Here is a 25,788-nt window from a genome sequence, read left to right on the forward strand (position 1 = left end):
ACATTTGTGTCTAACATTATCATAATACAAAGCAAGAGAGAGCACCGTGGTGGAGCTCTGAAGGGGAGAAATCCCCGGGGAAGGAGAAGGAAGGAATCAAGGAAGGCTTCGCAGAAGAGGTCCTGGTTAATTAGGAGTCTGAAAGGAGGGGTCAGGATGAAATGTTATGCGATTCACGTGTTTGGCACTGTACTAAGTGCTTTGTATACATTATCACGTTTTATTCTTTTAATCCAAACAATTCTAAGTATTCTTGTTCCCAATTTTAGATGAATAAACCAAAACCTAAAGAAGAGACCTTCCCCAGATGTCCTAGTCCACATTTAATGTCACCTTACTTCCTACTGGCCGCCTCTGTTAGGGATTGCTCACGTGCATTGCCTCCTATACAGATATATAACGTGTGTGTGTGTGTGCATGTGTGCACGCATGCTCGTGAGTACATATTCCTTATCGCTGATACAAGTAAAAACTACTTGAGACAGGAACCTTTATTTTATATTTCTTGAATATCCCCCATTATATGCTCACATAGTAGACACTGAAATATATAGGGTAATATATTAGCGCTAAACCAAGTCTGTATAATCTAGCTATTTTTATTTTGTGTAAAGGTTTTATGACAGCAGATGAAAGAAAATTATTTGAACACCTCAAATCTCCTCATCTGAAATACTGGGTTCCATTCATCTGGTTTGGAAATCTTGCAGCTAAAGCCCGGAAGGAAGGTAGAATCAGAGACAGTGTTGATCTGCAATCATTGATGACTGTAAGTACATAGTAAACTGTCAGTAAAAGATGCTAATCAGAGACCAACAGGGACCTGGATGCAACAGGCTGGACCTGGACGAGTCCAATTTGTTCAATCCTGGTTCCAAAGGAACCAGAAAGACTGGGCTAGTATCAGAACCCTCAAATGCAGGAGGAGAATAGTACACAGTTTAACTCAGATTGATTGGAGGTGGTTGCTTAGAGGCTCTGTTTTAAACAGAAGTAGGCTTTGTAATAGGCTCTGTAAGAAAATGTTCTTTGATTGATCAGCAACGTCTGCCAGGGCTCGGAAGGGTCTGGCACCCTCAAGGCATATTTGCCATCCCTAGCTCCAGGATCCCAGACCAAATCTGGAGTAGAAATAAACACCCCCAGTCAGTTCCCCAAAATCGGAATATCCCAAGGTTAACCCAGCTTTCCAGATGCTCCAGGAAACAAAACTGTGTTTTCATTAAATGAAATAATCCTGAATTCATTTGAGAAACAAATTTATAGAAGGGCTAGAGAGATTTGTGCCATGACAGTCTCCTGCCTCGAGTAGGTGAAAAGGAGTGAATGATTTAAAAATAGCTCCCAATTTAACGTATACTTTCTCCCAGTCTTAAATAATAACTTGCATTCAATAGAGAAAAAGGAAATCAATGGATCCCAGTCCTTCCTGCTTTAAACAGGGATAGATTTTCTGTCAATAGAAGCATTCTAAAGTCTTCATTTGTTGGGGGAACGGTTTAGGATGTATTTAGTTCTTTTTTCTAAGATCTACAGTAAGCATGTTTTCAAAAGCAATCGAGGAAACAAAAAATAATCTGCTCTCCAGATAATTTAGAAATGATTTATTTAAAATATTAACCACTGCCTTCCTACCACCACTTGGGGCCAATATATATGTTGGAAATTATGAATTCAATAGAGTAGGGGATATTTCTATACAGTCCTGATTTATCTTAATGTTTTTTAAAATGTCCAACTGTACTCAATCCCTTTTGCACATTGTTGAATTATGTTGATAGCTTGTCATTTTCAAAATTTTCATTTTGGAGTGGATTTCAGAACCAATTTCTAGCCTTTCAGAGTCCCTCTCATCATTTTACAGGTGTATTCCTAAAAGTCACGGCCATATTCTGAATCCCAGTAAATATTTATTACCACACCCATCACCTTAGTAAATCGTGTTTAATTTGTTTCTGGCTTAGGAAATGAACCGATTTCGCTCCTGGTGCAGCCTCTTATTTGGTTATGACTGGGTTGGGATTCCGCTGGTTTACACCCAGGTATCAAATCCTTGGCACGTGATTTTTCTTTCTACTTGCCCACTTTGGCATGCTGTCTCTCTCGGGCAGCCAGCGCTGTGCTCTCACTCGGGTTTCTCTCTGTTTCAGGTTGTCACGCTAGCTGTCTACACCTTCTTCTTTGCGTGCCTGATTGGACGCCAGTTTTTGGATCCCACCAAAGGCTACTCAGGGCATGACTTAGATCTTTACATTCCGATCTTTACTCTCCTACAATTCTTCTTCTATGCAGGATGGCTCAAGGTAGCCAACAGTCTCAGTGCCTGAGACCTGCTCTGTAATCTCCGTCATGTTCCAAACTTTGCACACTGATCCCTTACTGAATCACTCATTCATGAGTGAGTCAAAGGTAGATTTAACATTTAATAGCTCAGAGATGCTATTACTTTTCAACCAGGCATTAAAGTGGCAGGGATGTGGTGAGTACTGTACTGTAGGGGTCTGAAGCAGCTCATTTATGCAGACGCTACTCTTTTATGGCCACTGATTGTTTTAAGTCTTTGTGTGCTCGCATTAGGATTACAATAATGTAATTGAAGTAATAAGTGTACCTGCATTGATATTTTATACCACAACAAGCAACTAAGCAGAGTAAAAGAGAGTAAATAAGAAGCCTTGTATCTCAGACTTAAGCATTAATATTATATTATTATCTTGGTTCTGCTCAACTCTGTAGATAGTTAGCTTCTATCCCCTGAAATCCCACTAGCTGTGCCACGACATTAAATGCATTCCATTTTCAAAACCAGAACTGAGACTCAAAGGAATTCATCGGAATCAAAACCAGAAACCCCAGGATTAATGACAATATTTGGTTTGCCAGGAAATTAAAAACAGGTCAGAGCAGTGAAAACAACTAGTCCAATCATCAGTGTAGAATTTTATTTGTTCCTGCTACCATCTCCCCGCAACCCCAGATGTATGTAAAAGTATCAGAGGCCTGATTCTTCCATCTCTTTTGTATGTGACAGAAAAAGATCAAAGACAATGGCTTCATTAAGTTAATTGAAATCTAAAGACAGTTTGAAGATAATTTTAATAAAATAGAATTTCAAATGTTTGACCTTCCAAACTGCCACAGTGCACCGTCGAGGCCTTTCAGGTTGTGGAAGCATTTTCTCTGCAGATGCCTTTACTTTCATTGGTTTGAATTTTAACCAGGAAAAATAAATATGTTGGCACTTCAAGTTATCCTCCAAAGAGTAAAGGCATTTCCTTTACAAATGGCAAAAACATTTTTAACCAGATGACAGTGACTCAATTATTTTTACCCATTTAAGACAGAGAAAGAGTAATAGAGACTAATAGCTCTCATTTCCCATTAGAGAAAAAAGTAGACTCTACTTTTATAAACACAAACTCACCACAATTGGCCCAAACACTCAATCACTCTGGTCTTCTATTGTCCTTTCCCCTGAGTTGTGCTGAGCTTTTTATTCTTCACTTTGTGTCCACATGAGATGTTTGGCCAGCCTGGAAGGAAGAGCCAGCAGTTCCTGCCTTCTGAAGTGCTCTCTAAAATATTAACAGTCTTTTCCTTTATAAAATATTTTGAAGGCAAAATATGAAAAGACAATCTTAGCTCTATTAAGAGACAGGTAACCCTAAGAGAAGGGAGTTTTCCCACCCAGTGGATTGGATCTCAGTTTCTAAACAGCAGTTTTGTCTGGACAATTCTAATATTTATAAATCTTTTCAAAGTGTGAAAACCCATCTTAATATTATGAACGGTGTATTACTTAGTTGTTTGCTGGAAATGGAGCCTCCAAGTGAGTAAAGGATATTTTTGTGACATAGTCAATTCAGAAACATGGATATCATTTTGGTAGTTAAATGTAGACTCTAATACTACATGCAGGATGGATCCCATAAAAGTGAAATTCTGGATGTAACACAAATATTTTCAGGACCCATCCAGTGGCCCATTTAATTTAAGGAAAACCCCAGACAAGAAAGGTAGACAGCCCCTTGGAACTTGCAATGAAGGACTCTGACAATGGATATTGTTGTGACTGATCCAGGGGCATGGGCCCTGCCACAGGCTCTCCCTTAGAACAAGGTGATGTCCTTCTCTAAGTCAGTGGTTCTCAACAATGGCCACACATTAAAAACTCCTGGGCGCTCTACTCAATAATGATGCCAGGGCTCAACCTCACACCCATTAAATCAGAATCTCGGGGAGTGGTGGGGTGCGGACCCAGGCATCAATTTTCTTTAAAAGCTCTCCAGGTGATTTTGATGTAGTGGTTAGACTTAAATCCTAAAAAATACGTAGGTAGATATTCTACCAAATAGTCTCAGAATCTAGGAACTCAACTAATCAATGGCGCCTTTGTTTTATACACTTGTAAGTTTTTTACATCTAGGCCCAATGTAAAACCACACACACACACACACACACACACACACACACACACGTCCAGGTAATAAAAATCAAAGGGAATTAATGAAAATAGAGACTAACAGGTGAGACATATTTGGCATATAAATCTCTCATCAAGAAGGCTATTCAATTCAGGAACATGGTAAGAACATCTAATACTTACCAACTGTTAGAAGATATATGATAAGAAGTTACTTAACTTCAAAGTAACTTACTAGATAGCCATAAATCCTTTAAGATAAAACTAAGTAAGAAAAATTCCAGCTTTATGACTTACTAGCTCTTGACTCATTCATTTAGCAGTTATGTCCAATAATTATGAAATCTCCTTGTATTATTTTCTCTAATTGTGAAGTCTTTCTTTGCTGTTTAACCTTGCCCACATTTACATTTTATCTCATCACCTGGCCCTTTGTAAATTCTTTCAGAGCACAGGCTACGTACCCCTCAAAGTGCCTAGCACAATGCTCTTTTGATATTTGCTGGCTGATTTGTACCTGAGAATCAGTCATTTGGCTCCTAAACAGCCCGTGGCTTCTCCTAGTTGGGGCCTGCATTGTCACCAGCTGAATAGACAGAGTCTTTGGAGAGCAGACCCTGCAGGTGCATGATTCACGGTCTGAGTCCATTCTCACTGGCTGATAAATATCTGCATCTGCAGAACAACCCACTCCGCTCTAGCCTTCCTATTATGAAAGGTGACCAAAGAAAGCAGAGAGTGAAACAGGAATCCTCTTCAACCTTCACTCTTAGTCATCACAGCATCATGGCGGACTTATTCTATGTTCTCAATTGCAGGTAGCTGAGCAACTTATCAACCCTTTTGGAGAAGATGATGATGATTTTGAAACTAACTGGTGCATTGACAGAAATCTCCAGGTTAGAGGAGCTTTTCTTTCCTTTACAAACATTAATAATCTAAACAGACTCTGAATGCCAGCCCCTGAACTTGAGTGCTTTAGCCACAAACAAAAGAGGTTTGGCTATTCAGTATGTTGTTTCCAGGTCCTTTTGGAACCTCATGGGTCCTGGATCTCAGTTCCAGTAAAATTTAGTCCCTTTTAAATACAATTTCAAGCCAGTTTTCTTTGTAGGTTTCTTTACTAACTTTACACAGCCACTTCCATCGCAGTACATCTCAGTACAGTAATCTGTTTCCTATTGCCACCTAAAAAGATTAACAATGACATAAAGTGGCAGCCAGACACAATCCAATGTGAGTTCCCAACTCACATCATGTAGGTCCCTGCAGTCAGATGTCCAGCAGCTGGACACTGGAAACATGGGCCACGCCAGCCTGTGTCTCAAATCTCCCTCAATCACACCAAATGGACCCCAGAGCCTTTACCCTGAAGCATTATTTCAGAGAGATTTTTCATGAAGACGCAGCATGAGAGAATTTTGCTTTTAGGCAAGACTCTCCTCAACCCATTCTCTTCCCTGAGAACTACAGGCTGAGAAAAGGGCTTCAACTTGCTCATCTGTTTCAAGCCCTTACTCAGCTCTTACACAGGTTAAAACATTTTGCTGTTGTTTCACAAACTGGCCCCAGTACACAGAGGGCAAGGAGAGACCAAAGAAAAAGGCAGACCGCTCCAGATTGGTAGGTGGCAGGTTTAACAAGCTAGGAACTTAATTAAGAGGCTTGTCTTCAGTGGATACAAGATGAGTAGACCTCCACACCTACCTGCCAGAATCCTAAAATTTGATATAGAGGCCTTACTGGGGTTCAGTCATGTATTCAGTCCAGATGGCCTCAACAGCACATTGCTCTCTCAAGGTTGTGTCCTTGAAACAGCTCCCACTGTGGGAACAGTGGGCAGAATATACATTCCAAGGACAGGGGAGAGGAGCCTCCGATTACTCTCATCCAGCTCACAGGTCAACTGGCAGGTCATGACCTCTGTATTGACCTCTAACAATCACATTGTCAGCCTGTTGAGGAAGAAGTGTAATGCCTACACCACTCACTCTTTGTAAAAATTAGATTTCCAGAGGATTAATAATTTATTCATGCATCAGTTTGTCAAAGTCAAAAGGAGAAGACCACTATAACCCTAAACAGTATAGGCTTGTTGATATATTTTTCTAAACAAACAAACAAAAATTCAGGGCACATAAGAAATGATATCAAGTATAAATATGTTTATGGAATCAATGAAATGGGATATTGAAATCTTCCGCTTCCTGCAATATCTGGGATTATGTGGTTGCTGTCAGGAGAGCCACTAGACAATTAGAAAACTTTGAGCAAAGAAGAAAAAGGTGTCTCTCCTGCCTCCAGATAAGATGCACTCCACTCTGGGGTATGTGGCTTGATGAATCTAGTCTGGGCAGTTTTATGGCTCCACTTATCCCCATTGCCAAGTGCTCTTATGCAGTGAACGACATGTATAACTCTCTGTAGCAGCACTGGTTGAAGCAAATATGAACTACAGACATTTGTATATTCACTCATTCACACTGTGTTCTATCCCATTCCAAACCCCATGCACCCACTAAACTTATTCTTTCTTTATAAATACAATTCACATCTGAATTATTCTAACACTCTAACGATGATTTTAGGTCTCCCTTTTAGCCGTGGATGAAATGCACATGAGCTTACCCAAAATGAAGAAGGACATTTACTGGGACGATTCTGCTGCTCGACCACCGTATACACTGGCAGCTGCTGACTACTGCATACCCTCATTTCTGGGGTCAACAGTCGAAATGGGGTAAGCGCATTTTTAAAAATCATCAATATTTAGAAGTCACTGTTCTGATCTTTTTGTGATGTGGTTCTGAAGTTACTTTCATAAGAACTCTCAATTATTAATATCTTACAATGGTAGCCTTTTCAAATTTTCAGACATAATTAATATGTCCAAGAGAGTGAGAAATTAAAGAGACTGTAGTTTCTGATTTAAATACGGTGTGTGTATATGTGTGTTTTGAGGTAATTTGCATTTTACCTTGCTTTTATACCACAGCAAATTTTCCAGTAGTTGTGAAACTATCCTCTTTTTTTCCTTCCAACTTGAAGAGTAGTTTACTATTTTAATTATACAGTTGTTTATTATTTAATTATGACTATCATAATGAAATGCATCTTAACAAGTATTTGTTGAGTATATACCATGTGTAGGCACTGTGTTAGGCTATTTTGAGACAAGCAAGCCTTAAGATAAATTTTATCAAAAGTGTTACTCTAAGATTATATTTTGATCAAACTGACTTGTTTAGTATACAAGCCAGTGTCTGTTCAGTTGTTTTAACATAACAATCTGTCCCTATGTACTATGAGCTTTAAATAAATGGGCTGAGGCCTGCAGTAAATCATGCACAGTTCTTGAATAATTTTATTAAATCTGATAATGTATCTGACTTTGGAGAAATGTGTGAATGTGGGGGAAGTTTAAGTATATTTGCTGAAGGCAGATGCTACAGTTTCCAAGTAACTTAAAGAGAAGAGTATGGACAAATTTAGAAAAGTAAAAAGAGCCCTTCCAAAAAATTACAGAAAAAGGAAAAACTTCTACGGAGTTTTTCTTATAACTTTTTGGCAAAACTATGGTTCATTTTTCCCTGAGGCCAGTTCTAAGCAGATTTGTGAAGTGAGATCGTGTCTAAAGTTGCCACCTGTGACCTTCTTTCTCTTCCCCCCATACAGTTCAGCCCTCCTCTTTCTCTACTGTTAAAAAACAAAATTCAACTGAGTAAATTTTAAAGATCTTACTGCTTTATTCAACAATTCATGAATTGGGCAGCATCCAATCTAGCAAAGAGAAAGGAGCTTCAAGGGGCTATACAAGTGAAAGACTTGTGTAGGCAGAAGGGGGCAGGCAAAAGGCCGTTACACCAGGCAAAAAAGTGGGTTGGTTATTGCAAGGTCACTTTCCTATAGGAGGTGGCAGGGGTCTAGAAGGCAGACTACCTAAGTAGTGCTGATCAGGCAAATCCTGATTGATTGGTTTAAGATTCCATTTCTGGAAGAATGGAAACTATGTCTCCGTTTGGTGACATGGGGCTTAGCATAAGTGACTCTATTTTGGGCCTGTTGTCTTGTTTTTAATACTACTATGAGAATATCTAGCTTCAATCCTATCCCTATAAGGCTTTATTTTTAGCTCAATGTCTCCTAATCCTCAAAAATAATGGTTTGGGGTGCTCCTCCAAAAGAACCTCTGAGGCTGAAACCCCTTCAAGACCCAAAGAAAAAGATGACTGAAAGTGGAATCTCAGGAATTGTGGCAAATAATGAGATGATGCAGGAGCCGAGCCGGGACGCTCACCTTGCTGCCCTCAAAGCACAGCTTGGTGAAGGTTGCCTACTCCTTGCTTCTGCTTCTAGATGCCTGCTAAGCCTGGGCCCTCCTATCCAGGACCTCCTCCAGACCAAGGTACTCATCCCTACCGCAGCAGACTGCTCAGTCTCCATAAATAGCAATTTCCTGCTGTTTGCACTTCTCAGCCTTTTGTAATATTGGGTTGGCAAAAACGTTCGTTCAGTTTTTTCCGTAAGATGGCTCTAAGTAGCGCTTAGTTGTCTTTAGCCTTCATTCAAAACAATTTTGTTAGATTGTATTGTGACAGCTGTCATACCAGTGTGCATTTAAAAAATACCGAAATTGGTGAATTTTTGTGTAGCCATTTTAATATTGAAGATGGAAGGAAAAAAGCAGCATTTTCGGCATATTATGCTTTATTATTTCAAGAAAGGCAAAAATGTAACTGAAACGCAAAAAAAGATTTGTGCAGTGTATGGAGAAGGTGCTGTGACTGATCAAACGTGTCAAAAGTGGTTTGCGAAGTTTCCTGCTGGAGATTTCTCGCTGGACGATGCTCCACGGTCGGGTAGACCAGTTGAAGTTGATAGCGATCAAATCGAGACACTAACTGAGAACAATCAATGTTACACCATGCGGGAGATAGCCCACATACTCAAAATATCCAAATCAAGCGCTGAAAATCATTTGCACCAGCTTGGTTGTTAATCGCTCTGATGTTTGGGTCCCACATAAGTTAAGCGAAAAAAACCTCTTGACTGTATTTCCGTGTGCGATTCTCTACTTAAATGTAACGAAAATGTTCCGTTTTTAAAACAAATTGTGACGGGCGATGAAAAACGGATACTGTACAATAATGTGGAACAGAAGAGATCGTGGGGCAGGCGAAATGAACCATCACCAACCACACCAAAGGCCGGTCTTCATCCAAAGAAGGTGATGTTGTGTATATGGCGGGATTGGGAGGGAGCCCTCTATTATGAGCTCCTTCCGGAAAACCAAATGATTAATTCCAACAAGTACTGCTCCCAGTTAGACCAACTGAAAGTGGCACTTGACAAAAAGCATCAGGAATTAGTCAACAGAAAATGCATAATCTTCCATCAGGATAATGCAAGACCGCATGTTTCTTTGATGACCAGGCAAAAACTGTTACAGCTGGGCTGGGAAGTTCTGATTCATCCACTGTACTCACCAGACATTGCACCTTCGGATTTCCATTTATTTCGGTCTTTACAAAATTCTCTTAATGGAAAAAATTTCAATTCCCTGGAAGACTGTAAAAGGCACCCGGAACAGTTCTATGCTCAAAAAGATAAAAAGTTTGGGGAAGATGGAATTATGAAGTTACGTGAAAAATGGCAGAAGGTAGTGGAACAAAAGGGTGAATACGTTGTCCAATAAAGATCTTGGTGAAAATGAAAAATGTGTCTTTTATTTTTACTTAAAAAACAAAGGAACTTTTTGACCAACCCAATATATTCTGCAGTGGCAGTTTCATGGATATCTGGCAACCTTCTCAATTTTGAAAATTAATAGAAGAGGTTTTTCTGTGAGTTTGTTTTTAGATCACTGAGTAAGCTTTAAACTTCCCCTCCACTCCCGTCGTTAATTAATGCAAAGTATTTGAAGATCTGCCTTGTAAAAGAAAAGAGACCAGCACCATTGATAGGGCCGGGGAATCATCGTGATGACTCTATTTGGACTGCAAGTACCACTTGTTTTCCATTTCTAATGTCCATTGAATTGTTTTTGCATGATGGTTAAAATGATAATTTATTTTGGTCCTCAAGATTTTTATCTTGATCTACATATTCATCCTAATCATCATAATTTTACATTCCTTTGCAAGTGTCCATGTTCTTTAGAAAGTATTAAAATATGTATTTCTCCTATTTCTAAATACAGAAACATAGCATTAGGAATTTACAAGACCTTGGAGAAAATACATAACCCAAATGATTACTGGGAAGATTTAACAAGATGGTAAGCATAAAAACACTCTAGATATAAATGTAGAGCATTATTATCAACTAGTACAGATTTCTTATTTGTGGATGTCAAACTGAGGCACAGAAAGATTAAACAAATCTAAGTTATTTTTCATATTAAACTAACCTTGGAAATTTGGGAAAGAAAATAAAACTCTTGAGAGGAAACCAGGAGGTAGGGTATTTAAGAATGGAGCAAAAGGGACTTCCCTGGCGGGCTAGTGGTTGAGACTCCGCGTTGCCAATGCAGGGGGGACGGGTTCGATCCCTGGTCAGGGAACTAGGATCCCACATGCGCACGGCACGGCCTAAGAAATAAAAATTATTTAAAAAGAAAGAAGGGACTTTCCTGGTGGCATAGTGGTTAAGAATCCGCCTGCCAATATAGGGGACACGGGTTCTAGCCCTGGTCCGGGAAGATCCCACATGCAGTGGAGCAACTAAGCCCGTGTGCCACAACTACTGAGACTGCGCTCTAGAGCCCGTGAGCCACAACTCCTGAGCCTGCGTGCCACAACTACTGAAGCCTGTGCACCTAGAGCCCGTGCTCCGCAACAAGAGAAGCCACCGCAATGAGAAGACCGCGCACTGCAACGAAGACCCAATGCAGCCAAAATAAATAAATTAATTAATTTTAGAAAAAGAAGTAGGGGCTTCCCTGGTGGCGCAGTGGTTGAGAATCTGCCTGCCAATGCAGGGGACACGGGTTTGAGCCCTGGTCTGGGAAGATCCCACATGCCGCGGAGCAACTAAGCCCGTGTGCCACAACTACTGAACCTGCGCGTCTGGAGCCTGTGCTCCGCAACGAGAGGCCGCGATAGTGAGAGGCCCGCGCACTGTGATGAAGAGTGGCCCCCACTTGCCGCAACTAGAGAAAGCCCTCGCACAGAAACGAAGGCCCAACACAGCCATAAATAAATAAATAAATAAATAAAATTAAAAAAAAAAAAGTAAATGTTCTAGTTCTAGTCACAAAATGTTAGTGAAAATAAACAGGTCTATGATTTTAAAAAATAAATAAAGACTCATCACCTACTTTAAAAAAAAAAAAAGAATGGAGCAAAAAGTTACCAATTGTCAGAGAGAATCCTGTAGTTAAGATGGCCTATTTACTAGCAGGATGGACCAGGCACAGGCAAAGGCCAGGGTCTATTAGTGGAGGCTTTTCTGAGACGTTTAACTGGACTCTGCTAGAACCAATTGATCAAAGAAACAACTAGGCAAAAGCTCACTTGATCTTGACTTTCTGCATGAATGAGGACCCTAAAGGGGAGCCTCACAGTCCGGGAAAGGTCACTGCAGGAATTCAGGCTTTTGGAAGCCAGCATTCACAGGAATGCCCTCTTTGATCCATTAGTGTCGATTCTTTCAATGATTGTGCTATTAGACAAGATGTTTCTGGTTGCCTATGACAGAAAACCAACTCAAACTAACTTAAGCAACAAGGGGTTTCTTGGGTCACATTCAGAAAGTAGTCTAGCTTTGGGTGTGACTGGATCCAGAGGCTCAGATATGTCACCAAGACCCGCATTGCCCTCCCTGTCCCTCAGTTCTACTTTTCTCTCCACTGGCTCAGGTTTCAGGCAGGCTCTCCCCTCCTGACAGCAGAAAGGCAAGATGGCAGCCAGCAGCTCCAGATGTCCAACCTATCTTCTCAGCAAATCCTATGGAAAGAGCACATCTCCTTTCTAACTCTTAAAACTAAAGTACTGGATTTATTATGATTGGCTGGGCTTGGCGAACATGCCCATTCCTGAACCAATAACTATCAACAGGAAGACACAATATTTTGATTAGCTAAGGTTGGTTCGTGCGTCCATCTTTGGACCAAGGAGGGTGGTCAGCCCCAACCAGCCATATGGAGTAAATGATACCTTAAGAAAAATCACGGTGCTATTACCAGGAGAAGGGTGAATGGTTTGCTGGGCTGGCAGAAACAACAGATGTCCTCTAAAATCTTAAAAGCTAATTCCCTAAGCACTGAATTGTTCACTCACCAAATACAACATCAATACCAAGTAAACAATCTGAAAGAGGCTCAGGGAAAAGGGAAGGTAGAAGTAAGGATTATTGTAGCACAGGTGGTTGATGATGACTGAGCCAATGAGTTCTTTGCATTAGGATGAAGACTAGGTGTCAACATGGTATGGATGCAAATATTTCAGTGTTTGCTGCTTGATGCACATAAAAAATCCTTTCCTGGATGAGTTTTTTTATTTTCTTATTCTATTTAGGACATATGTTCCCAGCATATTTAATTCAGAAATCAGATTTGCCTCATCTTTCCATATCAATGTTTCAGGTTTGTAATCACAATTCCCATGACCCAGAAATTCCAAAATCGAGGCAATGCCCTTCAATAACTGAGCAAAAGTACCATCCAAGGGCAACCTGAGAAATTACGCTGCCTCCTACATTCTTTCACATTCAGCACACTACTCATTTCCATATAAAAAGGGAATTCCCTGGAGACAATTCCTTTGTTCTCTATACTCAGGAACATGGCCAAAATATTGCCCTATTTTCTACATATTTACCAAATATACATTACTGAAATAAAGTAATTCCCCCCTCTCATTTTTATCCCAAGTGCAAATTTAAATTATCACGTTTTTCCTTGTATCTTCACATGTGGAACGTACTCATTCATTTATTCAGGCAATATTTTCTTTTAGGGCCTAGTATATGGTAGGTTCTATGCCAGATGCTACAGACAGGCAAAAACAAACAAACAAAAAAACACACCTTTTAAGCTCACAGACATAATGAGGAGACAAGTTATAATACAATGTGGTAAATGCAGCAATAGAGAAACGCTGAGAGTCTTATGGGAACACAGTGAAGGTACACTTCACAGGGTCTGGTGAATCAAAGAAGGTCCTTAGAGTTGGGGAGTCTAATGTGCATCTTTAAGCATGAATTTAGAGCTAGCACACAGGAGTGAGGGGATTCAGCAGAAGGTACATTCCAGGCCATATAAGCAAAGACAGAAAGGAATGGTAGTGTATTCAAAGTGACAATATTTTTAAATTTCAGCTTTTTTGAGATATAGTTGACATATAAAATTATAAGATAATTAAAGTACACATTGTGGTGATTTGATATATGTATACATTGTGAAAGGATTCCCCCATCTAGTTAATTAACACATCCATCACCTTACCTATTTATCTTTCTTTTTTTTTTTTTTGGTGAGAACATTTAAGTTCTCTTTTAGCAAATTCCAATTATGCAATAGTGTTATCAACTATAATCACCATGTTTTAATTAGCTTCTCAAACCCTATTCATCTTATAGCTGAAAGTTTGTACCTTTTTACCTATTTTCTCCCTATTTCCCCCAACCTCCTAGCCCCTGGCAACTGTCTTTCTACTCTGTGTTTCTATTAGAGTAACAATTTGATATGCAAGCAGAAGAACCAAGAAATGAATCTGGAGGGGGAGGTAAGGGGTGATTATGGAGGGCTTTACAGCCTGAGTAAAGAGTTTCAGCCTTTTTCCAAAGCTATTAAATGACATGGTCCCATTTGTGTTTTAGGCAGGTTGTCCTAGCAGCTGGCTGAAAAATGGATGCCTGGGGATAAGACCAGAGCCAGAGAGCCAATGAGCAGGCCATTAGTATAGTTTAGACAGGAGAGGATAAGGGCCGGACTAGGGTGGCGCTTCCAGGGATGCGGACAGTGGAGATGGCAGAAGGGACAGATTCGAGAAAGGAGAAGGAGTGAAGTATGATGGGGTGATTGGTAATGAACCAAGGATGACAGAGAGTAGCAAGGAGGAGCTGCTGAAAGGGAAAGGGGATGAGCTTCCTTCTGCGTGGGCTGCCTTTGAGGCATCTGTGGGCAATTCACATGGAGGTGGCCAGCGGGCAGGGAGCACAGAGACGAAGTCTAGGCAGGGGGATGCATTTGACTGCTATCAGTACATGGGTGTGTTAGAACCTAAAGAGTGGGTGGGAGCACCCAGGAACCGTGTCAAGTGAGTAGGACAGAATACAAAGGGTAGAACACTGTCACTTAAAGGGTGTTCAGAGGAAAAGGAGTCCTTGAGAGAGAGCAGGAATGATCACTACAGGTGCAGGAGAATAACCCAGAGAATGCCCTGTCATAGAGACCGAGGGTGGAAGTTTCAACATAAAGTCTGAAAAACACCATAAGAGTTTGCATTTTAAGGTCTTTGGAGACTTAAGTGAGAGTGCTGAGCAGAAGCTAAATTGGGAGGCAAGGAGATCAAGATTGCCAATGTAAACTATTTTCAAAATAATTTTATAATGGAAAAATTCAAACATATACAGAAGTAGAGAACAAACTATAATAAACCTCATGTAGCCATCACCCACTTTCAACTATCAAGTCATGGCCAACCTGGTGTCACCCATCTTCCCACCCACCTTTACTGTACCCACCACTGAACCATTGTGAAGCAAATATAACCACAATACCATTTTCATGCCTAAAAAAAAAAAAAAAAAAAAAAAGACCAAAAACTCACAATAATTCCTTAACTCATTAACTATCCATGTACTATATTTTTGAGAAGTCTGGATTGGGGGGAAGAAATAGACCAGACAATATCCAATGAGACATAGAGTCGAGGGTAATGTCATATTTTATATTTGTTTTATAACATTTTAGGATGGGAACACCTTAAGCATGTTTAGAGGGAAAGAGGAACCTGCCCTCCCCACCCTACCACCAATCCTTGGAATTACTTTAACCATCTCTACTGAATTTCACTTTACCGTTACGCCCCGGTCTTGTCTGGACAGACCCATTAAGACTCCCTATGGAATTTACTGTAGTACTGTCCACTGTATGACTTAGCATCCCTTTTATCAGAGGTCCTACGGGGGAAAATTTATCTCAGACATCAGTGGGAAAAAAGAAAGTTTTGCCTCTTCTGGGTAACTCTTACACTATTTCTCTTACAGACTGTGAATTTTATAGTTGATGACAGTCTTTTCATTTTGGCTGCTGAAAGCTGAAAACCCAATTTGTAGACCACCTTTAGTCAGTGTGTGAGATTTTTTGGCATGTTTCTTTTGGTCTCATCTTGTTAGTGTTCCTTATTCTAGCTCTATCATCTTAGCCTAACTTTATATATTATTGCATTGTGTTTATTTGTATAAGCTACCTCAAATCCTTTATAAGATGAAGCAAGATGTAATAAAGAAATAAATTGATAACTCTTGTTGCTCTGAGAAAGGAACGAAAAAGGACAGGCAGAGTGAAAGGAGCCCCCTGGAGGAGAGGGAAGACACAGGAGCCAGGGGAATTGACAGAGAAGGGCCTAGAGAAGACATGGGGGGTGGCAGGGGAGAGAGGAGGCCTTGGAGCCTGAGCTGGAGGGAGGGAGCTGAAGATGGATGTTGTAAAGGGCGATGGGGAGATGGTGCCTGTTCAGCTAGTGAAGCAGGAACCAATGTTCTCACCACATCCAAGCATCATCATGTCTTAATCTGAAGGAAGTTATAACTGACAAAGCCCATCTTTCTCTGTTGAATCTAAGACCAAAAGCTTCTGTTTTAAAAGAGCATCTTATCATTTCTAACACCAAACCAATGCTGAAGTTCCATCTCCCAATCTTTGTATGCGGCATGTTAAAAATCAACTTCAGGGAATTCCCTGGCGGTCCAGTGGTTAGGACTCCGTCCTTCCACTGCAGCTGGCATGGGTTCAATCCCTGATGGGGGAACTAAGATCCCACATGTCGCATGGTGTGGCCAAAATAAATAAATAAAAAGCACTCAATTAGACAAAATCAACTTCAGAATGACCACTTTGAATGAAAAAAGGCCAGTTGAAAATCTGAACTGAGCACCCAGAATAGAAATGCTTTCATAGATATACTTGCCTTAAGCATTTAATAAACCATGTTAATTATTGTAATAAACTACTAATCTCCATTTAATAAACCAGCCTATGAATTAACTGAACAATGAAAAAGAATCTTTCCTATTTGAACTCTGTTCTCATTACCACACCTAAGATAATTTCAGTTGAAGCGCTTTAGTTTGTTCTTTGTCATAATATAGAATGCTTTCCGATCTGCTGTTTTAATTAAGGAATCTTTTCATTAGCTTAACCATGGAGACACTAGTAACCAAGATTAAGAAAACACCCACAAGCAGCCAAAAGAAGAGTTGTCCAAAAGTTGCATATCAGGAAAACACGCACAAGCCCTAAAATGAAAAAGGTCTTCTTTGGGAAACAGTGGACACTTATGCTTGATAAACCTCACTTAACCAAAACAAACCTAGAATGCTCAAACTCAAGCCAACATTGCTGAAAATAAATTTTTTTTAAATGAGGTCCCAGCCCAGCCTACCACAGCTAGCTTGAGGTAGAATGCTTGTCTTCACATTATAACATCATGGGTTCACTCCAAAATTCTTATTATTTTTTAAATACTTGGGATTATCCATTAGCACAGATTTTTAAGGCTCTGAGGAATGGAACACATGGAAATTAAAGACCTGAAGTCTCATAACTCCCTTTAAATCCTGTCTTGGAAATCCAAACAGCAGTAATTCCTTAAAGGCATTGGAAAAACCCTAACAAAATATCCATCCATAACAGCTAAAGGATTCGAAATTCTGGAGGAGAGAGGCTGCAGCTGCTTATGAAATAGATCACTCGAGTGTGTCGTGAGGGGTGTCTTCGTGGGGCTGTGCTCACTCTGTCCTGCTAATCTAAAGGCAGGCTCCCAGCCTGGCAACCCAAACTGCTGACTGCAGTCCAGTTCATACAACACTGTTGTATTGGCCTTTCTGCCATGATTCAAATATGTCAAAACTTCTCACGTTGGTAGTGATCTTAAGGAATGGGTCTGTGAATTAAGGATCCACTTAACAAAGAGGAGTAATATTCAAATTTTTGTAAGAGTTACTCCTGGTTAGGAGTTGAGGAATTTAAGATTTATTTGGTTCTGTGAAACTACAACCAGATACCCAGAAATAATGACTTTTACGTATCTATCTTCATTCCCAAGGTCCTAAGAATATGTAGAAATAATACAGTACTTTTTTTTGCAGTGAAATGTATATATATTTAATGTGCACAAAGCATTTAGGATTTTACAGTACAGTCAGAAGTATTCTTAGTGATGTAATACTTCAAATATATCAAAATACATATTCAAGCAAGCAAAGACTTTATTAAAGTGTGGTTAAATATACTTCTAGATGGATGTTTTATTCAGTAATCCCTTCTTAGCCAACTATATTCAAATATTTTAACTTTACAAGAAAAAACATAGTCTGATTATATATACACACACACACAAACACACACACACACACACACACACACACACTATTGCATGCTTGTGCCATAAACAGCCAAAAATATCTCAAATTCTGAATCACTAACTTCAACAAAAACGTATTCTTGGAACATTGATTTTCACTTAATGTACCAGAAAGGAAAGGAGAGACGGAAACTCCCAAGGAGATGAATGTGCATTAAGTTCATAATTTTAGAACTTGCTCAGGGATTCTTTCATTTGCCGGCATGGGGTCACCACTGGTGCTTAGTTTTCACCTTCTAAGTGGTATGAGAGGTATAGATGGCTTACTTTCCTTTTCTAACAAAACTCTCATAGGATACAAGAGTATGGAAAGGTGGGGACTTTAACTTTGGGCCACAATTTCTTTTTGTGACAGCCAATGGAGGCCAGGTGAGAAGAAACAGAATGGTAATGTGAGGATAGATATGCTTGTTCTTTAACCAGATTTGCCATAATCCTTGGTCCAAACTATCAGAGAGGCAACAGAGAGGCAGCGGGTAGGTGGTGGCCAGCTCTCTGGTCTCAACAACCTCCAGTGATGCTCTCCACAGCTTGAAACTCTCTCCTAGCCGGCGAGGCGGGGTGCTGGGGGAAGGGGCTCGGGGGTGGGGGGGAGTGTTGCTGGGTGGATACAACGTTCTGTCCACTGGATTTTTCTCACAACACTCAGTCCGCCCCTCCCGGCTTAGCATGAGGGTTATTTACTCATTTTATAAATCCCTGGCTACAGCTTTGACGGTGATTCTATAGTGCAGAAGGTTTAAAATTACAGTGTGCGCCTCTAATGGGTTTGAAGAGTACATTTTGCTTTGTCCATGAATAAAGGCTCCTGCACATGTGCCTCTGCCCCAGTGGACTTTCAGGCAATTACTGGCTTCCTCCAAGGCAGCCGCCTGACTTTGAGTACACAAGCAATTTGAAAACAATAATTCTGATGCGAGAAGTAGAATTCATCATATTAAGTATCATTTTCCTAAATCCCTCATTTCAGTTCTGTTAAAATGACCTATTATTTGAATTTAAATTGTCAAAATACCACTTTAAAAGTGGCCACAGAGAAGGAAAGACAAGCATCATCTAGTTTTATTCTTCAATCTTTGAAGCTCTATAGTTACTTGATGACACTAATGAGAAGGGGTTTCCTTTGCAAAAAGCTTGCTTTGAAAAAAATACATTACATCTTTCAAGTCATTGGGGCTGTTTTGGTCTTTCCATGTTAGACACACCCTGAGAAGCTGGAAGTCGGCTGCCATCTTCCGCAGTCCTGTGTCCTGCCTCTTCTTTGTCACAGTAACAGGAGGTGACAAGTATTCTTCTGCACCCCTGAGCATCCAAGCATCTTTTCAAGAGGCCTTAATTAAATCACAGCTGCTGGAGCCCTCAGACATTAGTCATTGGCAAGGGAGACTGAGAGGTTGACAGTTTTGTAGGTGCTCAATAGATATCTTGAAAATTGGGGGTCTTTTTTTTAACACTTGAGATTGAAATAAGAACACATCCCAATCCTGACATCGATTTGACCTGTAGAAATAATGCATGCTCTCCCTCCTTCCATACTCAACTAGAACCAACTAGCCCGCCGAGCTTAACATAATCTATTCTCTCTCCCGCCAGGTACACTTCTCCTCCCTTTCACAAATAGCCCAATACGTGCCACAACCTTTCTCATTCTCACTTTTTCTGCATTGATGATTTATATTGTGCCATAATGTTTACTGAAGGATTTGACAATGTCTGCAAATGGCACAAAAAACAATATTGGGAGGCAAGTCAGGGCAGTCCCACCACCTGAGTGGCCTTATCTTCTTTCTCTCAAAAAACCCAGCTTCCTCCCATCCTTATATTTCCCCTCCATCTACTCAATACCCTAGTCTCATCCATAAACAACTGTTGTAGTCATCCCTTCCAACATGTTAATTGTTAGGTGGCAGCTTTGAGGTATAGTAGCATTTTTAAAGGACACGCTTGAAGGAGAAAAGGGAGTGACCTTCGGACAGACACTATTATTTCCTCTAACCATGTGTAGTCGATGATGATTTGGAAACCATCTCTGAAAGTTTGCCAGTCATTGACAGAGTCCTTTTTATATCGTCTACTTTTCAAAGCTTTTCCACGTATATTATTCCTTTTGAACTTCCAAACACCCTTGTAAAGCAGCTAAAGTAAGTATTGTTGTCATTAGTTTATCAAGTATGATGCTAAGCCACAGGGAGGTTAAGTGACTCTCCGAAGGTCATACAGCTGGGGTCAGCCTAGGCAGCAGTAAACCTGGCTCTGCAAGCCCCCGAAATAAATCATTCTCCTCACCACAGAGGCAATTCTCAAATTCCACCCACTGGACACTAATGGCTGCATGGCACTTTCCATGTACGTCCTCCAGTCTCTAATTACCTGCCTATCTCAGTCTGAGTGAATTCCAGAACATCAGACCTAGGTTCTTCAGCTGATCTTCTCTAAAATATAGCAATATAATGAGGGTGCTTACATTCTATCATACAATGTTTCTGCTATAATTGTTTTGGGGCACTTTAAGTGGTGTTATATTTGGGCCTCAGGATTGTACTAATCCTATACTAAAGGTCTTTAAAAATCAAATAAAGGGCTTCCCTGGTGGCGCAGTGGTTAAGAATCCACCTGCCAATGCAGGGGACACAGGTTCAATCTCTGGTCCGGGAAGATCCCACATGCCGCGGAGCAACTAAGCCCGTGCACCACAACTACTGAGCCCTCGTGCCACAACTACTGAAGCTTGCACGCCTAGAGCCCGTGCTCCGCAACAAGAGAAGCCACTGCAATGAGAAGCCCACGCAGCGCAATGAAGAGTAGCCCCCGCTCTCCGCAACTAGAGAAAGCCCACGTGCAGCAACGAAGGCCCAACGCAGCCAAAAATAAACAAATAAAAATAATAAAGTTCCCTTTAAAATATAATAAAATAAAATAAAAATCAAATAAGGAGGAGCAGAAAGTCTCAAAGGACCTAAAAGGTACATCCTTTCAACTGGGAAATAAATAATCTTTAATGTATTCTATTCCGCATGTTTTCAGCCTTAAACCATTTTGTCCTCAAACCACAGTTTCTGCTGTCATATTGGGAACCAGAGAAAGGAGATGGGTCTTGTGTGTTGGCAATGAAGCCTCCATCACAGAAACATTTGGAAGAAAGGTCATTAGGTCTGTCACGCTGGGGAGTTTCACTTCTGCACTTTGATAGCGTGAAGAGCTGGAGGACTTCATCACTGCAGCATGAGATTCATAAAACTGCCCCCCCAGATCACAGACCACCAAGTGTTCTTCCAAAGACCCACTAATGGGTCTTTCTGACTAATGGTGTGGAAAGTTCCCAAGTCATTGAGATTACCTCCCCTTTTTCCCCTTTAAAAACTTTCATGGCCAAGCAGAATCTCCGGAGCTGGTTCTGGGACTCGAGTCCGCCTTCTCCCCAGGTTGCTAGCCCCCTGATTTTTTTTGCTTTTTGTTTTTTGGCCATGCCACATGTCATGCGGGATGTGGAATGCGGGATCCCGACCAAGGATTGAGCCCATGCCCCCTGCAGTGGAACCGCGGAGTCTTGGCCACTGGACCGCCAGGGAAGTCCTTCTCTCCTCTCGTTTTCCTCTTTGTTTCATTCCTATCAATATTCATTTTATTTGCCTTATTTCTTAATAACCCTTTAAAAATGTTCACCCTGCCAAGACCTGTCTCTTGTCTCTTGATTCTCTCCTTTGCCTTTCCCCGTTTTCTTGTTTGTTTGTTTTTTTTAATAAATAAATTTATTTATTTATTTATTAAAAAAAAAGAAAGAAAGTTCCCAAGTCATGTTTCTTATCCAAAGCATTTCTGGATGAGAACACTCAACAGTGTTGCTTTCCATGTAGCTTTTCCCACTTGGACATGACTACCAAATGACACAATTCTAGTTATGCCCTCCACTCGCAAAGACAACCCACAGCTGCCCACTGCCTCTGGGGTAAAGCCCTAATCCCTCTACCTGGTATATGACTCTTCATGACGCAGTCCAAGGCTACCAGTTTTATGCCTGACACTATTCTGTACACTAATCCGAGTATTTCCCATTCCTCACAAACACCTGAAGTTCCCTGCTGTCTAATTTGCTCAAGTCACTTCTTCCACCTGGAATATTCTGTCCCTTCTCTGCTCATCTGTTTCCTTTGCAGTGTCAAAGACCAGCTCAACAACTTACTTTGCCCCCAATTTAGCTATTTATATACATGCCTTCTCCCTCCTTCTAAATTATGTTATACAGAACTTAATGCAACAAATGTGTTCATGGCAGATGCTCAATGCATTTAGTTGGGTATGTGGATAAATCTCATGCGTCCACACCACAGTCTCAGAGGCAGGAAGGTGCAATAGGACCTCATGGGCAGTCCTGCCCGATGTCAGTGGGTGAATCAGTAGAACATCAGCAAGAGCACTGGTCTTTTTGCAGTTTGCTCTCTGCAACTGGTTTGTTTTTCTCCAATGTGTGACCCAAGGCCTTAATCCTTTGCCTCAGTTGAGTGTACATATCCACTACATCAGTGCATAGTTAGAAAGTTTTTCCTTAGGGTTCACGAAGTTTTGAAGTAACGATAATACAAACATTTTTTTCCTAGAAGATTTTGTCATTCTTACAAGGTTGTGTGGCTTAAAGACTAATTAAGGAAGACAAATCCCAAATAAAAAGTGAAGAGAAGATCCCAAATGCAGGACAGAGGCCTGTCCTATAAAGAGACATTGCCAGCTCCACCTCGGATTCCCAGAGCACATCCAGCACAGCAATCTTAGTGACCAACTGCTCTGGTGTCCTCCATAACTAAATGGGTTCCTGAAGTGTGACTGGAGATCTGACCTAATGAAATGCAACAAGCAGGGTCATCAAGGCTGCTGAAGCATGAGTCTGCGTTTCTCAAGTCAATGTAACAGAATCCGAGCCGTGAACAGTGGAAGGTGGGCCAGAAGGCTATCTGGTAGCCAAGGGCACTGCCGAGGCTTTAGAATAACAGCACAAGGTTGTAATCGAATGCTATCCCAGGACATTTAGCCAGTTAATCATCTCAATCATCCATCTTTTATTCATAAACATGGAGGAACAACGTTTTCTTTGGCTGCTCACTTTGCCCTTTCAGGTTACACCAGTATTATGCTGTTCCAAGTTTTCCCTTTATGTCCCATAAAATGCACCTGGTTAAAGCATCTTGTCACCATGGATGTCAGTGCGAACACTGGACTAGGATGGCCTGATCACGGGCAGGGCTTTAAGCAGTTTTTCTTGGAACTTCGTTAAGACTGTATATCCACAGAGATGTGAGATAAATAACCACAGAATCTGAGGCAGGAGCCTGCCTTACTAACCAATATCCCTTACTGTTTTCTCAGTTATCCTTTTATTTCAGCCTTGAAGGAGAAGATTAAAAATGGTAGGATTATTTGTTTTATGTCTCAAATGTTAAAAATTCAACAGGATATTCTTAGCAATAACAAATCCATCAGACTTAATCACCAGCGGAGCCCAACTGCATTGCGAGTCCACACCACCTTCATGGATGTACTCTTTCCCACAAGTACAGAAGTGCAAAGCATGGACCAGGAATGTTAGCAAATGACCTCTGGGCAAGGATTGTATTTTACACATTATTTTGCCCCTGGGCTCTACCTCATCTCTTGACACCTACGTCGTAGCAGACTTTAAATAGAAGAGATTAAGAACAAAGTCTTTGGAATCAGACTTCTGGGTTTAGCCCTCACTAGCTACATAGCCTTAATGAATCTCTCAGGGCCTCAGTTTCCTCACTTGCAGAATGTGAATAATAATGATACTAACATACACGATTACTGTGATAATTGAATGAATTAATACATGGAAGGTGCATAGTCAGTAAACGTTAGCTGTTGTTTGGATTGTCTTGAATTTAGCTGTGATCCATTGTTTTGGGGGGTTATATGGGTCCTGGGAAAACATGACTTTAGTTCACCTGTAACAAGGGAGAAAGAACACATACTATATCTTTTTTTTTTAATGTCTAAGTCTCTAGATCAGTGATTCTCAAAATATGGGCTGGGGACCTCTGGAAGTCCCCAAGAACCAAGACCCCAAGACCCAAGTCCTTAAGGTCAAAACTATTTTCATAATAACATTAAACTGTTATCTGCCTGTTTCACTCTTGTCCTTTTGTGAGGGTGCGGTAGAACTTTCCAGAGGCTATGTAGTGATGTCATCACTTAGTTAATGGAATGTGTGCTTGCACATTCTTGTGCTTTTTCATATTCCTCAGTCATCATTTCTCACACAGTAAATAGCAATAGCTATAACCACATAAACAAATCTCGCCAGGGTACTCAGTAATTTTTTAGAAGTTTAAAAGGGTCCCGTGACCCAAAAGTCTGAGAACCTCTGCTAGATTATCTAAGTTAAAGTCCCCCTCCCTCCTCCTTTTCAAAATCTGTAATGTGAAAATACCGAACTCAGTCCTTACCTTTGAGCCTCTGGCCCCAACACAAAGTTAGGCCCCTCAAGCTGCTCTGCCTGCATTTTGTCCTTGTGTGTTTCAGGCTGTCGGGGTCCGACCTGCCTGGCGAGGACTGGCTGTGGGATTATGAGAAGCATGGCCATCGCCGTTCCATGATTGGAAGAGTCAAGAGGTTCCTGAGCACCCACGAACGCGCCTCCAGCCCCAGGAGGAGAAGCTACGGGAGACAGGCCAGCGACGGCTCCACGTTCTTCCCCCCGGGTGACCTCAGCCCAGCCAGGGACCTGCTGCACGTGCCCTCGAGAAGTCCCCACCATGCCTCAGCCACCTGGAAGCACCCCTGCGCCCCAGAGGGGAGCCCCAAGCTGCACGCCAGCCTGGGAGAGCTGCCCACCATCCGACAGGCCAGCCTGGCTCCACCGTCCAGTGTGAGGGGCTACCCCACCAAAACGCCGCGGGTCCCCGAGGTAGCAGTCGAAGCGGCGGTGCCCAGGGCAGAGGACGACCGCCATGACTCCACTGCCTCTATCCAGAGCTCTGACTTCACTGGGGTTCAGCCGAGCAGGACTGGGCAGCAGGAGGACCCTGTGGGGTCAGTCCCGTTCCCCTCAGAGAAAGGGGCACCTTCTAGGGACCTCAGTTCCCAGACTGTTCCAGCCAAAGCTGAGAGAAACCTCCTCCAGTTTGCCTCTGAGGAGGACCCTCATGAGAATGACAAGTCCCCAGAAAGGTGGGGCCTCCCGAGGTTCGTGGAGCCCAGCCGCACCTCCCTGGTAGGCCTAAGTCCGGATCCCGTGAGCCCTGAGCCGGTTCCTCTACTTGACACAGAAACATCCTCAGAGACCAGCGGAATCAACATTGCGGCTGGTTCTCGAGTCTCTCCTGATGTGCTGTATTTAATGGAAAACCTGGACACCAAGGAAACGGATATCATAGAGTTTAACCACGAGCAAACAGAGGAGTCACCCAAAGCAAGGCCAGAAAGTTCTAGGACCTGGTTCTAGCCTAGACTCTTACTTTCCCAAAAGTTCAAGTATTAGTTCCAGAACATACCTGGGGGCTGGTCAATTTTTTTTTTAAATGATCATACTGTATAAGCTACTTAAAACTTTGAAGGGCATTATGATCCTGACTTTTTGAGAACTGAGAAAATCAAACACATTCACGCCACCCACTACAAAGTGACTTTCATGGAAGTTACGCAGACCACAGTGACGTATCTTAACCAAATAAGGAACCTTAAATATATAAGTATATATGCCTTATAAATGCATAGATTGTTAGCTTTGCAAAGGGCTTTATAGATCATGGTCCAATCCCCTAGTTT

At 41.4% G+C, this 25,788-nt stretch overlaps 1 protein-coding gene across 1 annotated transcript in view; it reads left to right on the forward strand.

Annotated features, from left to right (window-relative positions):
• Window positions 1-25,465, forward strand: part of BEST3 (bestrophin 3) — a 41,186-nt gene extending 15,721 nt beyond the window's left edge. Inside the window, exons 4-9 of the mRNA XM_061205069.1 lie at window positions 615-769; window positions 1,965-2,042; window positions 2,151-2,303; window positions 5,242-5,322; window positions 7,012-7,163; window positions 24,544-25,465. Of these exons, the coding sequence (XP_061061052.1) occupies window positions 615-769; window positions 1,965-2,042; window positions 2,151-2,303; window positions 5,242-5,322; window positions 7,012-7,163; window positions 24,544-25,465 (1,541 nt within the window). The remainder of the gene's footprint in view (window positions 1-614; window positions 770-1,964; window positions 2,043-2,150; window positions 2,304-5,241; window positions 5,323-7,011; window positions 7,164-24,543) is intronic.
• The last annotated feature ends 323 nt before the right edge of the window (window positions 25,466-25,788 follow it).

The sequence above is a fragment of the Eubalaena glacialis genome, chromosome 11 (genome assembly GCF_028564815.1).
Source record: "Eubalaena glacialis isolate mEubGla1 chromosome 11, mEubGla1.1.hap2.+ XY, whole genome shotgun sequence".
NCBI lineage: Eukaryota > Metazoa > Chordata > Mammalia > Artiodactyla > Balaenidae > Eubalaena > Eubalaena glacialis.